The sequence below is a fragment of the Geotrypetes seraphini genome, chromosome 7 (genome assembly GCF_902459505.1).
Source record: "Geotrypetes seraphini chromosome 7, aGeoSer1.1, whole genome shotgun sequence".
In the NCBI taxonomy this organism is placed as follows: domain Eukaryota; kingdom Metazoa; phylum Chordata; class Amphibia; order Gymnophiona; family Dermophiidae; genus Geotrypetes; species Geotrypetes seraphini.
In genome coordinates this window covers 176250869-176272122 of record NC_047090.1, presented here as the reverse complement: position 1 = coordinate 176272122, position 21254 = coordinate 176250869, and the positions used below count along the sequence as shown (strand labels likewise).

The following is a 21254-nucleotide window of genomic DNA, read 5'->3' as shown; positions in this document are numbered from 1 at the left end:
TGATGGAGTTTATTTCTAGGTTTGTTATGGTTGGGGTTTTGTTTCTTTCTAGAAGTAAGAATTTGGTTTTGTCTTGGTTCAGTTTTAATTTGTGGTCTCTCATCCATTATGACACTGTTTCTAGTGCAATGTGTAGTTTGTTTGTTGTGTTGGGGTGGTTTGGTCGAAAGGCAGGAGGATGGTGATATCATCTGCGTAGCTGTATGACGTTATACATTGTTTGTCTAAGCATGTGCCAAGTGTGGCAATGTAAAAGTTGAAAAGTGCTGGTGATAGTGGGGAGTCTTGGGGGACTCTGCAAGGGTTGTTCCAGGATTCTGATTGTTCATTGTTTGCTTTTATTCTGTATCTTCTTGAGCGGAGGAATCCTTCAAACTAATTGTAGACTTTGCCTGTGATTCCTATTGCCTCCAGTGTTTGTAGTAGATGTCATGATCTACTAGGTTGAATGCCACTGTGAGATCGAGTTGTACGAGTAGCATTTTTTTGCCTTTGCTTAGGTGTTTGGCTGTGACTAGGAGAGAGACTAGTAGTGTTTCTGTACTGTAGTTGCCTCTGAAGCTTGATTGTGAGGGGTGAAGTATGTTGTGGGTTTCTAAGTATTCGGCGAGAAGTTTTACTATGAGGTCTTCCATTAGTTTGACGTATTGAGGCTATAGATGGCTGATCTATTGCTCCCTTTGGGTCTTTCAGAATAGGAGCTATGATGATTTTGGTGAGTTCTTGTGGAAATTGACCCTCTGTGAGTATGTAACAAATCCATTGCATGAGATGGGTGCGGAATCTAGTGCTGGCGCTTTTAACAGGTATGGGGCACAGTGGTTGAGGTCGCAGGCTGCATGATTGTATTTTTTGTAGAGTTTGTCTAGGTGGTGCTATTGTGTGTCTGGGAAATCTGACCAGTTTCTGTCTACTGCGTAGGCCTCGTTTTCTTTAGGTGGTATTGAAATTTTGTTGAGGTGGTTTGGGGTCCCAGTGAAGGTGTTTCTGGCTGTTGATATTTTGTTTCTGAAGAATTCAGCCAATTGATTGGCTGTGGGGGGGAGGGGTAGTTTTGGTGACCAGATAGGGTTTGGTGTCTGTGAGTTCCTTTAGTAGTTTGAAAAGATTTTTGGTGTCTTGGATTTCTATGGCTATCTGATTGGTGTAGTATGCCTTCTTTTTCTTTTAGCTTTTGTTTGTATTGTTTGTTCAGTGTTCTCCAGATTGTTTTTGCATGTTCTTGGTTGTTTTTTCTCCATTCTCTTTCAAGACGTCTGCATTGTCGTCTGAGTTGCAGTAGTTCGTTGTCAAATCATTTATCTGAGCGTCTGCAGATTCTGGTCTTTTTCTGCAATTGTGTCATGTCTTCTAGGATGGATGTGCTTAGTGTGCACGAGTGGTTAATGAAGTCCTTGGAGTTTCCATCTTGTATCATGATGTCTACTTCACAAGGCTTTAAACTAGATAAGTTGGGGGAGGGTACTGGCACAAACAACCTACTTGACGAGCTAAGCTACCAATTTCTTCTTGAGACTGAAGTAAGGGAGACTAAAGAAAGTAAACACTATAATTCAGGGTCACATTATAATTCTGGGTCACATTGTTATGCTGGGTCTAAGGGAAGTTCAAATTGTAATTCTGGATCTAGGAGGGGTGCACACTGTGATTCTGGGACTAGGAGAAGTACACATTGTAATTCTGGGTCCAGCGACAGAATACACACTGCAAACTGTATTATAGGAAGTCAAGTTGCTCAAGAGGGAATACTCCCACAGGGTACACACAATTCTGAGTCTGGGTTAGGCATAAACTGTAGTTCTGGGTATGGGGAGTCCGGGAAAGGTGCACGTTGCAGCTCTGGGTCTAGGAAGAGTACGAGACATGCAAATAATGCTAAAGGTGGCCTAGTTGCTATAGCAGGAATGTCCCCACTGAGAAATAACAAACATACAACATGGAGGGCTATGTACGTCAACGCCCACAGTCTGGGAAACAAGATCCTGGAACTGGAAACAGAAATGATAAATGCCGACTTGGATGTGGTGGCGATATCTGAGACCTGGCTCACAGACTCCCACGGGTGGGACATGGTCATACCGGGTTACAACTTGCTTCACCGGGACAGGGAGGGCAAAATGGGAGGAGGTGTAGCATTATATACTAAAGATGACATTAAAGTCACCAGAATCACAGATGTACGGTACACTGGGGAATCCCTTTGGGTAAATTTGGCCAGAGGGAAGGACAAATGCCTGTATCTTGGCGTAGTATACAGACCCCCAAGACAACAGGATGACCAAGATATGGAATTAATCGGAGATATAGAGAATATCACCTTGCGTGGGGACACAGTATTGTTAGGTGACTTCAACATGCCTGATGTGGATTGGGTCACGCTTTCCTCTGCTTCATGCAGCAGCAGGAGGCTATTGAATTCCTTGAAGGGAGCAAGACTAAGGCAACTAGTGTTGGAACCAACAAGGGATCAGGCAATCCTAGACCTGATACTTACCAATGGAGAAAGTGTCACAGAGGTCTCGGTGGGCGACACATTGGCCTCCAGCGACCACAACATGGTATGGTTCAATCTCAGAAAAGGTTTCACTAAATCTACCACACTGACCAAGGTCCTTAAATTCAAGGACACAAACTTCAAAGAAATGGGAGACTTCGTTCACCAGGTGCTACAAAGCCAAACAGAAACCGGTAACGTGGAAGAAATGTGGTCAACTATGAAAGCCACCATACAAGAAGCAACAAACCGCTATGTTAAATCGGTAAGTAAACGGAGTAGGAACAATAAGCCACAATGGTTCTCTACGGAGATCTCGGACCTCATCAAGGAGAAGAAAAAAGCATTCATCTCTTACAAACAATCAGGGAAACAGGACTCCATGGAAATCTATCTGACCAAGTCAAAAACAGTCAAAACAGCAGTTAGGGAGGCCAAATTCCGAATGGAGGAGTCTTTAACAAGGAACATAAAGAGAGGAGATAAATCCTTTTTCAGGTATATCAGTGACAGGAACAAGAACTCAGGTGGGATAGTACGCCTCAGGAAACCAGGGGGAGACTATGCAGAAACGGACTCGGAGAAAGCCCAACTGTTAAATGAATACTTCTGCTCAGTCTTCACCCGCGAGGCGCCGGGACTTGGTCCTCAGCTGCAGACAAGGGTTGACTCAGCTGATCCATTTAGTAATTTCGAGTTTACGCCCAGTAGTGTCTACTGCGAGCTGTCAAAGCTCAAGGTTAACAAGGCAATGGGGCCTGACAACCTACACCCCAGGGTGCTCAGGGAGTTGTGTGATGTCTTGGCGGAACCGCTATCCGCACTCTTCAATCTCTCCCTTAGTACAGGTGACGTCCCGTTGGACTGGAAAATGGCTAACGTCATACCACTTCATAAGAAAGGCTCCAAGATGGAAACAGCAAACTACAGACCGGTGAGTCTCACATCAATAGTGAGCAAACTAATGGAAACTCTAATCAAACGCCAATTGGATACGATCATGAACGAGGAGAATCTACGTGATCCCCGTCAACATGGATTTACTAAGGGGAGATCCTGCCAATCCAACCTGATCGGCTTCTTTGACTGGGTGACAAGAAAGCTGGATGTTGGGGAGTCCCTGGACATCGTATACCTGGACTTCAGCAAAGCATTCGATAGCGTACCACACCGCAGGTTGCTGAGCAAAATGAGTTCTATAGGATTGGGCGACACGCTGACGAAATGGATTGGGAACTGGCTTGAGGGTAGGCTTCAGAGGGTAATGGTGAATGGCACCCCCTCCGAAACGACGGAGGTGATCAGTGGAGTGCCACAGGGCTCCGTCCTGGGCCCGATCCTGTTCAACATCTACATAAGAGACTTGGCAGAAGGTCTCCGAGGTAAAATAACATTATTCGCTGATGACGCCAAACTAAGCAATGTAGTGGCCAAGAGTACAACAGACAAAAACTCAATGCCCGACAACATGATGCACGACCTACTACTACTGGAGCGCTGGTCTAGGTCCTGGCAACTCAGCTTCAATGCCAAAAAATGCAAAGTCATGCACCTGGGCAGCCATAATCCATGCAAGACTTACACCCTAAATGGCGAGATCCTAACAAGAACTGAAGCAGAGCGTGACCTAGGGGTGATCGTCAGTGAGGACATGAAGGCTGCCAATCAAGTGGTGCAAGCTTCCTCCAAAGTAAGGCAAATCATAGGTTGCATACGCAGGAGTTTCGTCAGCCGTAAGCCTGAAGTTATTATGCCATTGTATAGATCCATGGTGAGACCACACCTGGAGTACTGTGTGCAATTTTGGAGGCCGCATTACCGAAAAGATGTGCTGAGACTAGAGTCGGTGCAGAGAATGGCAACCCGGATGATCGCGGGTCTCAAGGATCTCCCTTACGAGGAAAGGCTGGATAAGTTACAGCTCTACTCACTCGAGGAACGCAGAGAGAGGGGAGACATGATCGAGACTTTCAAGTATCTCACGGGTCGCATCGAAGTGGAAGAAGATATCTTCCTTCTCAAGGGTCCCACGGCAACCAGGGGGCACCCATGGAAAATCAGGGGAGGGAAACTGCACAGTGACACCAGGAAATTCTTTTTCACTGAGAGAGTGGTTGACCGCTGGAATAATCTTCCACTTCAGGTCACTGAGGCCAGCAGCGTGCCTGATTTTAAGGCCAAATGGGATATATACGTGGGATCTATTCACTGAGTTAGGTGGGGAAGGGTCATTGCGGTAGGCAGACTGGATGGGCCGTGGCCCTTATCTGCCGTCTATTTCTATGTTTCTATGTTACTTTGTTCCACAATTTAGGTGGGTCAATCTTTTTGTGTGCTTCTTATGTTAAGCTTTGGTTATTTTATTTGATTTTGCCCTGTGTCCAGTTGATTTTGAAAGTGCACATGTAGTGGTCTGACCAGATGGTGCGTGACCATGTTCTGTTTGTGGTGTGAATGATGGGTAATAGCTCATCATGACCAGCAGGTGGAAACAGACAATCTTTTGGCTGTAGTAGAAATAGCTATGCTTCCCTCTCATACCTCAGTCTGCCGAATAGCCACGCAGAACTACACATTGCTAAATATAACAGTAACAACGCGCTGAACAGGAGCAACAACGAACATAGAGCAATGCTGTTGGAAGATGCATAAATAAAGCCCCTTCAGTATGGGTCCCCACAGCTCGCCAACTACGCCAGCTGAGCCAAAGCCGCTGTTCTTTTGATCTCCCCACAGAAAAAAATCCCACTCTTCATGCAAAAGACCCGTAAGAACAACAGACAGACAGGTAGGGTGGGGTATCGGTCTGAAGAGTGTAAAAGAAAGAAAATTAGCAGGTATTAACCTAATTTCTGCTCCTTTAGCACCTCTCAAGACCAGTGACCTGTCAAAAGCACCCTGGACACTGGCGTGCCGACAATCACACCCTAATGTTTGCGTGCAGGAGAAATGCGTGCCGCTGCTCTCACCGCTCTCTGGCCTTCCTGTTTGCGCTCTGAGGGGAAGTGTGGGGGGGAAGAAATACACTTAGAAGTCCTCACGCTCCCTTTGAGGGGGATCTGGGGGGTACCCCTCCAGTACATTTAAAAGTCTCGCTCTCCTCCTGAAGCCCGGCTTTTCCACTCTGTTGGGGGGGGGGTTGTGTATGAGGAATCCCCCCCCACTAGAATCACGCTCTCGTTCGGGGGATGCCGACGTAGTCTCAATTTTAACACTGCCGCAAAAAATCCCCTCCACTACACATTGACAACTGCACCCTGAAAATCCCACTCCCTTCATGTGCGCACTTGTCAGTGTGTACATTTGTCAGAGCAGAATTGTCGGGGCACAATTGTCCTGCATACTATTGATGGTGTACCCTCCAGACCGGTACAGCTTCACTGATGGGACTTACCAAAGCAGAACCCATCATGGGTGGAATCCCTGGAGGGCCGCTACGAAAATACGCTCACCGAATATTGTGTCCCGATGCACTTGAACGTCCACACGGTAGTGTCACACAAAGGAATGCAAAGATGACCACACCGCAGCTTTACAGATATCCACCGGAGGCACCAGAGAAGACTCAGCCCAAGAAGCTGTCTGACCCCGACTGGAATGAGCCTTGAGAAATTCCAGAACAGGCTTCTTTTGAAAAAGGTATGCGGATGCGATTATCTCCTTGATGGTAGCCTTGGAAGCGCCATCCCACTTACGAGGACCCGCTAAGATGGCAAAAAGATGATCTGACTTCTGAAACTCCTGGGTCCGCTGAACATAAGAGCGAAGAACCCGACAGACATCCAACTTGCACAACTGCCTATGCTCTGAAGAGCCCTCTTGACTATCCAAGACCTGTAGGACCATGGACTGGTTGACATGAAAAGGCGACACCACCTTCAGCAGAAAGGAACAGGATGTAGCACCACCTGCTCCCTAAAAAACTCCAGGAAGGGAGGCCTACAAGAGAAAGCCTGCAACTCAGAAACACATCTCGCAGAAGTAATGTCCACCAGGAAGACCGCCTTGAGAGTAAGGTCCTTCAATGAGCAGGAACCCAGGGCTTCAAAGGGAGGGCGCACGAGCATGGACAGGACCAGATTGAGATCCCAAGGCCCCACTGGAGGCCAAAGCAATTTAGCTGCCATCAAAAATGAACTATGTCCAGAAAAGAAGTTAAACGCTTACCCTGCAGCAAACCGCGAAATGCAGACAAAGCCACAAGTTATACTAGTTCAAACAGACAATCAAGTCGTGATGTATTACATCAACAAACAGGACGGTACGGGCTCTCTTCCCCTTTGTCAAAAAGTCCAACGCATCTGGAATTGGGCGATTCCTCATTACATATTTCTTTTTTTTCTTTTTTTAATTCTTTATTCATTTTCATTCTTACATCAAGTGCACAACCAATAAAACAAAACAATCAAGTTTCAAGTTTATTAGGATTTTATATACCGCCTATCAAGGTTATCTAAGCGGTTTTTACAATCAGGTACTCTAGCATTTTTCCCTCACAATTAAACACATCACTTGACAATCTTTCAGATTTTCCCTACAATACATAGAATTACCACCCTCCCCTCCCATCATTCCTTTATTATTTCCGCATATTTCTAAAGGCTATATATGTACAAGGGAATGAGAATATCCTGGCCGACAAACTCAAACAGATTCTTCTGGCCACACGAGTGGTGTCTCAACTCCAGAGTACTATGTCACATTTTCCAGCTATGGGAAAATCCTTGGATAGACCTGTTTGCGTCTCCCCTCAATCTTATTTTGCTCCAGACAATAATCATCACAACGTCTTGAGGTGGATGCATTTCTTCTGGATTGTTTGAAAAAATTCCTTTATGCATTTTCACCAATCCTGTAACAGGTGTTATCTGAAAACAGCAGGCAGATATTCTCACATTCCTCCCACCTCCCCTGGTTGGCTTCTTAGCTTGCTTACAAAACTGAGGTACCCCGAGCCCTCGTTGGGCAGGAAGACATTCGCACATGCGTGGTGCAGGCAGTCTAAAAGCTTATGAATTCACTGTCACGGTGCAGGTGGTCTAAAAGCTTATGAGTGCACTTTTCACTGTCCATACCGAGCTCTGTGTAAGAATTTGCTACCTGCTCGTCCTAGGATAATAGTTGATATAATCTCCACAGAAAGGCTATTTCTAAGGAGCTTATCCCAAATTTAAATTCCTGCTAAACTTTTGCATCAAAAGCATTTATTAGGAGCATTCTATTTACCATATAAACTACTATGCAAGTCCATAACTACATTACTTACTATTTATTGCATTACACATAAAAAGTATCCCCCCCACGACTACCTTACAATCTCTTGTGGTCTTGTGAAATAGTCAGGGTAGGAGTGATGATCCCCAGTTACTCTTTCCCATGTCATTTCTACTCTCATAATGACTGCTGTGACTTCTTGCAACAGTTTCTCAAGATTGCCACTAGACATCATGGCAATCATTTTGAGAATAGAACCAGCATGGGCAGAAATGACTAGAGATCACTTCTGCCCCAACTATACCCTTAGACTGCTGGGGAATGTAAGATAGGCCCAAGGGGACACCTACAGGTGGGGAGGGGGGAAGGCAACTCCTGTTCGTTGGAGAAGGAAGGGAAACAAAGAGAACCAAGGACAAAACACAGATTTTCAGCTTCCAAATGTCAGTTTCGGTCGAAACCATGACCATAATCTTTTGATCAAAACCAAAACCAGGCAAAAAAGGGATCTGGGGCTACTTCTGGAACCATAACTAAAACCAAAATTCAGTTGACCTCTAATTGTACCTGTGCTTAAAGCAAATGCAAATCTGTGGAAAGCCACACACATAAAATAGATTAGCTTAGCTTTCAAATTCTAATGTACCTTTCCTCTAGAGTTCTGTGCTCCTGTTCTAGGTTTTTGTGAGACATCTTCAGGTTGCTGTGTTGGGCCATCAACAATTCATATTCTGCATACTGTCGATCATGAAGCAAGCTCAGATGCTCGTGGTCCTGCCTTAAGGATTCATGCTTTGCATTCATATCTTCTTTCTCCTTTAGGAAGTTCTCACGCTGGCTCTCCAGGCTCATCTGCTGGTTTTGCAGCACAGTATTCTGGGCCAAGAGTGAAGCACTTTGAGAACTAATAGTAGAATTTTCTACCTGTAATTATACATGAAAAAATTATGGTTAATGCACAAACACATATGTACATACAACAGAGTTGCTTACCTATAAAAGGGTTCTCTGCAGACAGTAGGGGAATGCAGACACACCAAAGGGTGACACAGTCCTGATGGCTCCTTGTGGCTGTTTTCTCCCATAGCTTAGGGAAAACCTTTGAAAAGCCTCCTCTGAGAATGTGCATGTATTCCTGCACCAACACCAAGTCCCCTTCTTTTTTCTTTTCATTCCATGTCTTAGCTGATGTTTTAGCACTGAGGGGAAGAAGAGCCGGAAATTGTTTCTGCATAACCCTGTCTACAAGGAGCCCTCATTACAAGCAAGAAACTCTATTTCTCCGCTTACGGGGGAAATGCAGCTATACCAATGGGGCGTCCACTGTTGCTTTTTGGAGGCAACCAGGCAGAGCATGAAGGGAGGATGGTAAGAAGCAGTATACAGTACTTATTATGCAAAAATGTTATGAAAAACTGCTTGACTAAAAGATACTTCCCCTGATATCAAGCTGGTGGTTGGCAGTGTTGTTAATGTCCACTGTTGATGTTGAACCCAAATATTCAATACAGGGTCATATCTGGTTGTTGGTATATGCCCAGTTAATTAGATATTCTGAGCTAACTGGCTATAAATTAGTGCATAAAGACAGGACAATTATTTATGTGATCTGTGTTTAACAATGGTCAGTTAGCTCTGACTATCAGCAGCTAACCAATATTATTTCCAAACACCCTGAACATAGCTGGCTTGCATGTCAATGCTACTGCTAACCAGTCATTTTCAGTGAACATAACTGGTTAAGTGTCACTAAAAATAACAGGATAGCTGCCGATAAGCAAGTTAACTGGTCAGTGACTTTGAATATCGGCCTGTCTCTTAACAAATAGGCCTTGAATCAGTACTGTCTGGTGAAAGTATGAAAAGACAATCAAGTTGCTACTTTATGGATATCCTCTAGGGAAGAACGGCATAGGTCAGGAATAGCAGCAGATTTGTCCTGAGGGCGGCTTGTTGGCCTGGTTACAGCAGGACTCAATTAAAGTTGAGATCCAATCTTGAGGGTGTGCGCTTAACAACTTGCATTTCAGTTTGGCTGGGTTTAAAAAAAAAGAAGAAAGCTGTGAACATGTTTGAAGGTCCTTTGTGGTTTGTGAATAGTAGTAAAGGGCATACCTGCAGTCCAGGATGTGTAGGGTGTCTCCAGTAGGTCTAGAGTTTGGATTGGGAAGAAAACTGGAAGGTCAATTGATTTTTTGATGTGAAAGTCAGGCTGTTCTGATGGGAATTTAGAATGTGAATAGAGGATTAATTGACTGTAGAACCGAGTGCAAGGAGGGTTGTGTACCAGGGCTTGGAGCTTATCAACTCCATGTACCAATGTAATGGTTTGAGAAAAACTGTTTTCCAAGTCAGATGTTTGAGAAATGCTTGGATAATTGTTCAAAGGGACTTCAAAGCATTTTGGGTAAGATGCATTGGTTGGAGAGGGAACCTAGTATTAAGAAGACCAATGACAGGCTTTACATATAAAATATTCTTTATATACAGCAAAGGTTGAAAGATACAGTCACTGAAGTAAAACATGTGTAATAATATTGCTTAAGAATGTCAAGTGAGTGATGTGAATTACTTGTAATAATATTGTACACTTGTTGAAAGAAATAAAAAGGAATAAAGATGAAAAAAAAAAAATACATGATTAAATTAACTTGTCTCATCTTTGATATTTTTGGATCATAGACTGTAAAGTGCACCTGATATTGTCCTAGGTTCCAAATGCTGATGTTGCCATCCAAGCTCACTCCAGCCTACCTAACCATCCTGCTTGCAGGATATTACATTACATTACATTAGTGATTTCTATTCCGCTTGTGCCTTGCAGTTCTAAGCGGATTACAAATTAGAAGATATCTGGACATTACCGAGAGAATTGTATAACAAAGAGTCATGTACATTACATGATACAGTTGATAGTTACAAATTAGAGGATATCTGTATTTATCCGATGGAATTACAAAGTAAAGATTCAAGTACTTACAGGAAACATAGTAAAGATTCAAGTACTTATAGGAAACAGTGGAGAATAACAATATATTCGGGTAGCTGAGGAGGATAACCTAACATTGAAGGGATAAGTTTATTGGATATATGTGGTAGATGCTTATTTAGCGGTCTGGATATTTTTTGGTTGGTATGATTTGAGGAATTGACTAGTGTGTTATTCACAGGGGAGAAAGCATGTACGAGAGGGAGGAGATTAGTAAGTAAGGACGTGTTTTTTGAATAGAACTGTTTTGATTTCTTTTCGAAACACTTTGATGTCTGTTGTTTTGATCATCAGTTTGGTGATGGTGGGGTCAATTTTCGCTGCCTGTGTCGCCAGGAGGCTGTCGTAAAGTTTCTTACCATAAAGTCTGGCCAGTAACATCCTCATGTTCTAAGTTAGTGGCGTTCCCATTGATGCCCTCCCCAGCCCATCCAACACCGAATCACCATATATGGGACACAGACCGTGCAAGTCTGTCCAGTACAGGCCTTAGCTCTTTAATTTACATTCTTCATTTTCTAATTAGAGATCCTCTGTGTATCCACACTTTTTACATTTAAGTTAGTATAATCACTTTGTGGAGGTTTTTCTGAATGTGAGGATGTCCTAGATGCCCAACTGCAAGGCTAATTAACTTTTGCCGTTCACTGTTCTACCTCCAGGTTGGCCTGAGGTTAGGATGTAGCAGTTGTCCCCCACTGGGTCTACAGAGCAGGATGAGGGCAGAATTGGTCTGAGGTCACAGCAAGTAACTTGGGGAACCAGTTTTGCCTCAGTCATAAGTCTTTCTGAAGGTATTAATAGGTATGGGGAACGACATATAAGTTGCCCCGTTCCCAAGATATTGAAAAAGCATCATGTCTAATCTGTTGTAAGATGCTGCTCTTTGTATGCTGTAGCATAGCAGCTATCTGAAAGTTACTTGGGTTGTGAGTGGTGTCTATCAAATCTTGAGCTGCAGATCCTGGAAGACTTGATGGACTAGTAGGACAGGTACCTCTTGGTATGTTGAAAGACTGCAGAATTGCATTGAAATCTTACTTGTTAGTTGTGATTGTGGTAGTCTGAAATAATGCAGATTTGGAAATCTTTAGGAAGTTAGTACAGAAGCAATTGTGAACAGATCATATGGAAGATCATTCAATTCTAGTGAAGGTTGTTCATTGCAGAAGGCAGGGATCTTAAGAGTCTGCTGTGCCACCTTGCAAAGATATGTCCATTTTAGAAGAGAGGTCCCAGGTTTAATTAGAGGGATCTATGAAAGATAGATAGTAGTCCCAAGGGGTTTTGCTTGAGGGCCCTGTTGGGATAAGTGGAGGTCAGGACTCTACAGTTCATGGCTGAATTCAGAGGTGTTGGGTTTATGTAAAGACTTCTAGAATAGAGTTGTATTGTCCAGAATTTTCTGAAGGCTTTGGAGCAGTGCTATTTGAGGCTTTTCCTCAGAAGGGGTAGGGGATCAATCAATATGTTTCAGGTTGTAGTACAGGCATGGAGTGGCTCACAGGAGTGTCCAAACTTTCCAGTTGGAAGTTTTTTGCATGCATAGCGTTATGAGATTATGTAAAGATTGTACGAATTTTAGAAAACAACTGAAAACCCAATTGTTTGTTGACACCTTTATGTAATTCATAAAGATGAAATATTGATATTTTCTGGCCATGCACTGTCCTTATGGAATGACGTTGCAGAAGTAGTAGAGACTTGGTAGAAGGGCTTCACGGTAAAATAACATTATTCACCTATGACGCCAAACTAAGTAATGTAGTGGGCAAATGCACAATGGACGAAGATTTAATGCCCGACAACATGATGCATGACCTATTCCTACTAGAGTGCTGGTCTAGGACCTGGCAACTCAGCTTCAATGCCAAAAAATGTAAAGTTATGCACCTAGGCAGCCAAAATCCATGCAAGACTTATACCCTTAATGGTGAGATCATAACTAGAACAGTAGCAGAACGAGACTTGGGGGTGATCGTCAGCGAGGACATGAAGGCTGCCAGTCAGGTGGAGCAGGCTTCATCCAAGGCAAGACAGATCATAGGCTGCATACGCAGGGGTTTCGTCAGCCGTAAGCCAGAAATCATTATGCCATTGTATAGATCCATGGTGAGGCCCCACCTGGAATACTGTGTGCAATTCTGGAGGCCGCATTATCGCAAGGATGTGCTGAGACTGGAGTCGGTTCAGAGAATGGCCACCCAGATGGTCTCGGGACTCAAGGATCTCCCGTACGAAGAACGGTTAGACAAATTACAGCTATACTCACTCGAGGAGCGCAGAGAGAGGGGGGACATGATAGAGACGTTCAAGTATCTCACGGGCCGCATCGAGGTGGAGGAGGATATCTTCTTTTTCAAGGGACCCGCAGCAACAAGAGGGCATCCGTGGAAAATCAGGGGCGGGAAACTATGAGGTGACACCAGGAAATTCTTTTTCACTGAAAGGGTGGTTGATCGCTGGAATAGTCTTCCGCTGGAGGTGATTGAGGCCAGCAGTGTGCCTGATTTTAAGGCCAAATGGGATCAACACATGGGATCTATTCACAAGGCAAAGGTAGGGGGAGGGTCATTAGGGTGGGCAGACTGGATGGGCCATGGCCCTTATCTGCCGTCTATTTCTATGTTTCTATGTAAATAAGAATCCAGCTTGTAAATTATGAAATGTTAGCATAAAAGTTTGGTTTATGTTATGGATATCAGTGTGTCTCAATAATGGTACCTCGGTTTACGAGTGCACTGGTTTGTGAGTGTTTTGCAAGACAAGCAAAACATTTGCAAAATCGGTGCCTCGAGCATGGCTCGATTTACGAGCAACCCCCCCGCAATCCGGCCCCCCCCCCGCCTCGAACCGGCACCCCCCCGCCACGATCCGACCCCCCCTGACACGATTGGGCACCCCCCCCCGACACAATTGGGCACCCCCCCCCCGCTACTTCTTACCCTCATCTGGGCACTCTTAAAGATCAGCCTACTCGTCTGCTGGGCCTTGAGCATCTTAGCATGCTCAAGGCCTGCGAGTTCACGTTCTGAACGTGAACGTGCAGGCCTTGAGCATGCTCAGATGCTCAAGGCTCAGCAGATGAGTAGGCCGATCTTCAAGAGTGCCCAGATGAGGGTAAGAAGTGGCGGGGGGTGCCCAATTGTGTCGGGGAGGATGTTGGATCGTGTTGGGGGGGGCGGACCGTGGCGGGGGGGTGTGCCGGTTCGAGGCAGGGGGGGCCTTCGAGGGGAGCAATGCCGGTTTTCGGGGGGGGGGGGGGATGCATCAAAGTGAGTTTCCATTATTTCCTATGGGGAAACTCGCTTTGATAAACGAGCATTTTGGAATATGAGCATGCTCCTGGAACGGATTATGCTCGTAATCCAAGGTACCACTGTATATGATTTTGTACATCGCTTTGATAAGCGGTTTATACATTTTTTTAATAAATAAGATAACAGTGAAATTTGTTCCAGGTCAGAGCACCAGCTGACCTATTGGCTTGTGTTATTGCCCCTCTATGTCTACTGTCCCTTTAAGGGGACTGAATTTCCAAGTGTAGAGATCTTGTGATAAGGCCTTCTGTTTTGGTTTTTAAATGGTCCCAAAGTCTGCCAGGGTCTGGGCAGCCTTGGGATCAAGAGCTGCATGGTGAGGTGTCTGAGCAAAGGAAGAGGTGCTGATAATTTGCTTTATACTTTCTTTGTTTCTAGAAAAAGGGGGCCGGGTGGGGGGGGGGCATGGGTTTGGCTGCTGTTGGCGTTGGTATTGAGCTGATGTAGTCACTATATAGCAACTCTTTATTGTTCATCACTATTCCATACACAGTGATTGGGTGGTGGGTTTGGCTATAGGAGCTTCGGCTCTTGGTCAGATTACACAATTCTGAGTGCATGTGAATCACCTTATATTCATGATATTCGAAATATGTAAATATATATGTAGAGATCTTTTTTCTTTTTCATATTTAACTGATGTAGCCATATGAAGCTTGCCACTTTTCAAATTCACGGTGCCAGGAATTGGTATAATTTTGGCATTCATTCAGCATTGCTGGGCTTTTTAAATTTGTAGCCAAAGGTTTTATTCTCATTGGTGCCAGTGTCAGCCAAGGAGTTAGGAATCATGTGGCAGAGAGAATCTGTAGCTATTTCATTAAGGTTAGATAGCCTTACTTAATATTGTGTTGTTTTTCATCACCTGTTTTTGGTTTGGTTATTTTCTTGCCAGCTTTGAGAGTTGAGAGGTCGAGTGGAAAAGCTGGCATTAGCACAAGAATGCTCTTGCATGATCAGGAGAGTCTTTCAAAGGTTTTCCCCCAGGGTATGGAAGTGCACAAGGAACTACCAGGAAGTCACCCATCAGGGTGGCTGCATTCCCCATCTGCTGACAGTGAATGAATATAAAGCAATATGCACAAACAGAATTATAAGGACCACTGAATATTCCTAATTTATTTTCTTTTGCAGTACTCCTTACCATTGTTTCTTTGTTTTCCCTTTTTGGGCTAGCAAGATCCCTCTGTACTATTTTTTTTTAAACTCTATTACTATCTTTGCATCCATCACCTCAACTGGCTGTTTCATGAAAAGATGGTTACTAATGTAACTCTCAAAAGAACAAGCTCCACAGAAGAGTTGGAAAACACAAAATCACAAAAAAGACAATTCTCTGAGAATGTAACTCCTAAGCCACGCTCTTATTATTCTTAGAGGAGCACACTGCCAGTAGAGGTTATTTTTCTGACTTTTTCTTTATCTATCTCAAGAGCTGTGCCATAGGTGCTGGATTATTTTTGTTGCTTTTGTATGTGGTTTTTTAATATATTTTTTAAAATATTCTTTATTCATTTTTAAAACATATACAATAAGTGAAATACAGAGTAAATTAATCATTTTACAATACAGACATCACTTAAAATTTTTCAAATATTCATGCTTAGTAATACCCTCCCCTTACCCCACCAAAACTTTCCCAACAATTTTTCCAACTTTATTTACCTCCCCATCCCTCCCCCCTCCCTGGATGTGCATATTATCTAATAACAAACCATAACTATAGAGATTCTACAAAGGACATCAATGGGCCCCAAATAATTTAAAGTTTTCATTATTCCCTAATATAGCAGCATTCATTTTTCATATTTATATATTAGACATAAACTTGCCCACCAAAATGTAAAGTTGAGACGATCCCAGTTTTTCCAGTTTCGTGTAATCAGTTGTATAGCTGTACTTGTCATAATTAAAAAGAGACTTCTTATGTTTATCTAGGGGATCTTTAATATGCAAAATGGTACCGCAAATTATTATTACATAGGTTAAAGGAATCTCAGAAATTGTTCTCAAATTGATTTCCAAAAAATCAGAATTCTAGGGCAGTAAAACAATAGATGGTCTAATGTTCCTATGTCTAGGTGACAGTGCCAGCATCTATTAGATCTAGAATTATCTAATTTATTCAACCTAACTGGGGTCCAAAAAGAACGATGTAACAAAAAGAACCAAGTTTGTTTCATAGACGCTGACCCTGTACACCTCATCCTCCAAGACCAAATACGTGGCCATCGAGATGCAGAAATATACTGCTTAATCTCAATGCTCCAAATATTCCTAAGAATGTTTTTGGGTTTCTTATTCATAAGTTCAGATATTAATTTATACTACTTGGCGGCTTGATGCCCAAGCATATCTGCCTGAAAATAGAGGAATTGTAGGCTATAAAAATTTTTCAAATTACGCCATTCAGGGAACCCTTTCTGAATAGCCTGCTTCAGTTGCAACCATTTATAAAATTTAAATTTTGAGATACCAAAAGATTGTTGCAACCGTGAAAAATCAAGCAGTTTTCCATTTGAAATAACATCTTCTAATGTTCTTATACCTACTTGAATCCAATCTTTCCATGCAATTTTTGAACCGCCTATTTGTATTTTGGAGTTGAGCCATAGTGATTGACACAAAGATTGTTCTATAGGAATTTCAGTTAATTTATTTATGCATCTCAGAGTCTTCCAAGTATCCAAAATAATGTTATTATCCTTAGCATAACTGGGTAGTTTAATGTCTAGTATATGAGATAAACGCATTGGGGACATAATTTTCCATTCCAAAATTAACCACTCTGGATAATGTTCCATGAGATCAGGTAGAATCCAGTACATACCCTGACGCAGAATATAGGCCTGATGATACCTACAGAAATTTGGAAAATTTACCCCTCCCTCCTCAATTGATTTTTGTAAGGATACTAAAGCTATTCTAGCAGTTTTGCCCCTCCAAATAAATTTGATGAGAATACTGTTCAATTTTTTGTAAAAATAACTTAGAAAATATATTGGTAACATTCCCATTTGATAACACACCACAGGCAAAATCATCATTTTCACTGTTTGAACTCTCCCCCACCAAGATAAATGTAATGGATTCCATTGCTCACACATTTCTGTAACTTTTGACAATAAATATTTTTCATTTATTTTTATTGTTTCTTCCAGTGACTTGTAAATATTTTATACCCTCTTCTTTCCATAGAAAAGGGAACTAATCAAACAATTCTTTTTGAGAATGTATATTTAGCGGAAGGACTTCTGATTTTTTCCAATTTATTTTATATCCTGAAAACTTTCCAAATCTTTCGATCAAGTCCAATAAATGTGGAATAGTAGATTCAGGATTTCTTAAATGAAGCAAAATATCATCTGCATAAGCAGAAACTTTGTATTCCCGACCAGCATAAGAAATACCCTGAATCTCATCTGCTTGTTGAATAGCCAATAATAAAGGTTCCAATACAATATCAAACAACAGAGGAGATAAGGGACAACCTTGCCTGACTCCCCTCTCCAGTCGAAAACCATCTGAAAAGGAATTATTTATATACAATCTGGCCAAAGGGGAGTTATACAAAGCTTTGATCATTTGTATAAATCCAGAGCCCACTCCAAACCAATCCATTGCTTGGTACATAAATATCCATTCTATACAATCAAATGCCTTCTCCGCATCCAAAGATACAGAGAAAGCAGGATCCTCCATGGATTTTGTTAATGTCAACATATGGAGAGCCAATCTAGTGTTATGTGAGAAATGTCTATGAGCAACGAATCCGGTTTGATGCATACCTATAAGGGAGAGCATTGGCCAAACGTAGGGCCAATAACTTAGCCAACAGTTTTCCATCAACATTTATCAAAGATATTGGCCTGTAGTTTGAAACCAATAAAGGATCTTTATTTGGCTTTGGCAAAACTATAGTCAATGATTCTGCCATAGTACCTGAAATGCAGCCTTTATTCAGCTGAAACTGATATAAATTTAATAAATAAGGCAATAATGTATTTTGAAATCCTGGAGTGGATCCAACTCTAAGGGACTTCTCAATGCTGTCTGATTCTCCTTCAATGTAATAGGCGCATCAAGAGATCCTTTTATATGCTTGGGAATTTTAGGACCCTCTATTAAATTCAAAAACTCTAAACCATCAAGTTCTTTATTTGAATGAAGCTCAGAAGAATTCAAAGTCTTATAATATTTCAAAAACTATTTTAATATATTATCAATTTGAGAATGAGTAACCCCATTTTCATCTGTAATAGCTGCAATCTTTACTTTTCTTTTTTTTGCTTTTAAATAATTAGCTAGTAATCTTCCCGCTTTATTCGAATTTCCATAATATAATGCCTGTTGAGTGAATAATTCCTTCCTGGCCCACTTAGAAGAGATCTCATTATATTTATATTTAGCTTTTAAGAGGGACTGAAATGTATCTTGTTCCCATTTTACTGTTAATTTTGCCTCTAATTATTTAATCTTTTCCTCCAATTCAGAAAAATCTTTTTTAGATTGAGTATTAACATGAGCCGAATATGAAATTATATACCCTCTCATGGTAGCTTTAAAAGCATCCCATAAAGTTCCCAATGAGATATCATCTGAGGAATTTAATTGAAAATATGCCTCCATTTTTATATTAAATTCTTCTATAAATTTTGTATCTTCAAGCAATGCATTATTAAACCTCCAAACAGATCTTTTCCCATCTTGTTCCTCCAGTTCAACTTCAATCCATGCTCCACCATGATCTGATAAAATAATTGGATCTATAGTAGCTGTTTTGACCTGTTGTACTAGATTATCTGAAACAAAAATATAATTGATCCTAGAAAATGATTTATGGACATGTGAACAAAAAGAAAATTCCCGAGCATTAAAGTGTAAAATTCTCCAGATGTCTTTCAGTCCACAAACTTGAATCAAATTATCCAATCCTAATGATTTTATCAGTCTACTTGGTTTTTTATCCAATAAAGGGTCTACAACAGCATTAAAATCTCCCGCCACTACTAAATTAGTTGTAGCCAGAGGTAGAAGAATATGTGGGAGTGGGAATTTGAAAAATTCTATTTGATTCGAATTAGGACCATAAACATTAAAAAGTGTCAGAGTATCCTTGCCTGAATTCATTTTCACATGTACCCACCTACCCATAGGATCAGCTGAAATCAAGTTAAATGATGCATTACATTTTTTGTTTACTAATATAGCAACCCCCCCTTTTCCCTACAGCAGAAGCATAAAAACAACCTCCTTCTAACTTTTTAGATTCTATATCAGACAAATGGGTCTCTTGAATATAATAAATATCCGCATTTTGTTTAAGAAAATTAAGTGGTTTTTTTCTTTTTATGGGATGATTAAGGCCATTGACGTTTAATGTAAATATTTTCATATACATGTTAAAATTATAATTAAAATTTCTCTTTTCATGTTACAATTTATAATATAACCCATGCACATCCAGGGCCCCCCTCCCTACAACCCTTCCTTTACCCTCCCCCCACCCCCTTAAATAATACGAATACTTGAAAGTGCTTATCAAGACAAGCGATTAACAACTCCTCCCCAGGCATATAAAATAAGCACATTAGAAAAATTGTAGATTTTCCCCACATTATTACCATATATATTTAAAACAAAACAATTTAACAGTATTGTTAAATAATTGAAATGAAAAGATCTTAGTCTATAACATCTAATTAAGATCTAAACAAGGAAGAATATCATTTTAAAAATAAAAATATAAAAGTTATCTCTGAATATTGAATTAGTCAAACTTTCTGTTTAATTATGAATAATTAATTACAACTAATAAAGAATATCATTTTAAGCAAAAATATGTTTCAATAATATAACCCCCTTATTTTAATATTTTTAAAGAAGTTTGGAAAAATAAATTAAACATTTGGAAGCTAAATTAATTGATAAGTGGGAGCAAAGTACCTTACAGGCTTTATTAAAAGCAAAAGGTAAACATAATGAGATATCTTCAAAATTGGTAAGGATTTGTTTTCTCATCAACAATAATTTACATGCCATTAGTTTACTGAATCAGAATCAAAAGCTTTTTTCTATGTGGGAGTTAGAACACTGTGCTAAAGTATAGTGCGCTGTTCTAATGCATGGCTTATTACATCAGAATTAAGTATGCATAGCTCCTCTTATTTCTGGTACGGGCAATTGCTGGTCTGCTTCCATATTTTGAAGAGAGCAAAAGTAGGGATAAGATGACTCCAAATACAGAAATCACTTCAAAATAAATTTATTATGCAATCACATATGTTGTATATCATCACATCACAGTGAAACATTAGATGCTAGCAACAAATAGCGTTGCTCCTCTTTGTTGTCCTGGCTGACATTGAATTTCACTGTGCCAAGCATCTTCATTACTCATAGTTCCTGATATCTGATGTATTAACCCATGAAGACATTTTGATGCTGAAACATGGGTCCATGTTTAGTTCTGTGAACTGTGATTACACAACATATGTGATTACATAATAAATTTATTTTGAAGACATTTCTCCAGCTGAAGAGTCATCCTCTTATCCTTACTTTTGCTCTTCTCAACTGAGTGTGTACGTAGGGTGATTGTTCTATTTTTACGACTGGATTTACTGCTTCCAAAATTTCTCCTGACCTGGAGCTTGGCTGTCTGAGTCTGTAAGCTTGTGTTGTGCTCCTGGAGAATAACAACTTGTTTCTGCTGTGCCAGGATCTGGTTATTCAGAGATGCATTCTGAGACTCCAAATGCTTCAGCTGTTCCTTAAACAGCTGTTTCTCGGCATGCAGGGCAGCATTCTGGGAGGAATGAAAACAGATTACATACCTGTTCTGTTTAATTAAACCACCATAAAAAGATTAACTAACCACAAATATTCCTGAAGCAGAGATCTCAGCTGTCATTAATGCCTGTAATAGGGAAACCTTGGTCATCAGTTTAAGAAAAGGTTAGTAACACTGTTCTGAGTTGCCATTTGTCTCCTCTATCCAAAACTAGTATGCTAAGGATATGGCAGACTCCTGATACCACTAACAGGTAATGAATGGAAAATATGTACTATTCTGAATAAATCTGCAATTAAGATGCATTTTCATATCAGCCATCTATTGAGCTCAACAGCTATGGAACCTCAAGTCTCATGCATTTTCAGATGGCTCAATCAGATAAGTTACAAAAATAATTTCCTACTGAATAAAAACAGCTAGTTTACATTGATAGCCATCCAA

At 41.2% G+C, this 21254-nt stretch overlaps 1 protein-coding gene across 5 annotated transcripts in view; it reads right to left on the bottom strand.

Annotated features, from left to right (window-relative positions):
• CCDC88C (coiled-coil domain containing 88C) overlaps positions 1-21254 on the bottom strand; it is a 338359-nt gene that overhangs the window by 73307 nt on the left and 243798 nt on the right. For all 5 annotated transcript variants that reach the window (XM_033951005.1, XM_033951004.1, XM_033951007.1 and 2 more), the window contains exons 19-20: positions 20664-20825; positions 8355-8632 (exon numbers count right to left, since the gene is read on the bottom strand). In XM_033951005.1, coding sequence (XP_033806896.1) covers positions 8355-8632; positions 20664-20825 — 440 coding nt within the window. The remainder of the gene's footprint in view (positions 1-8354; positions 8633-20663; positions 20826-21254) is intronic.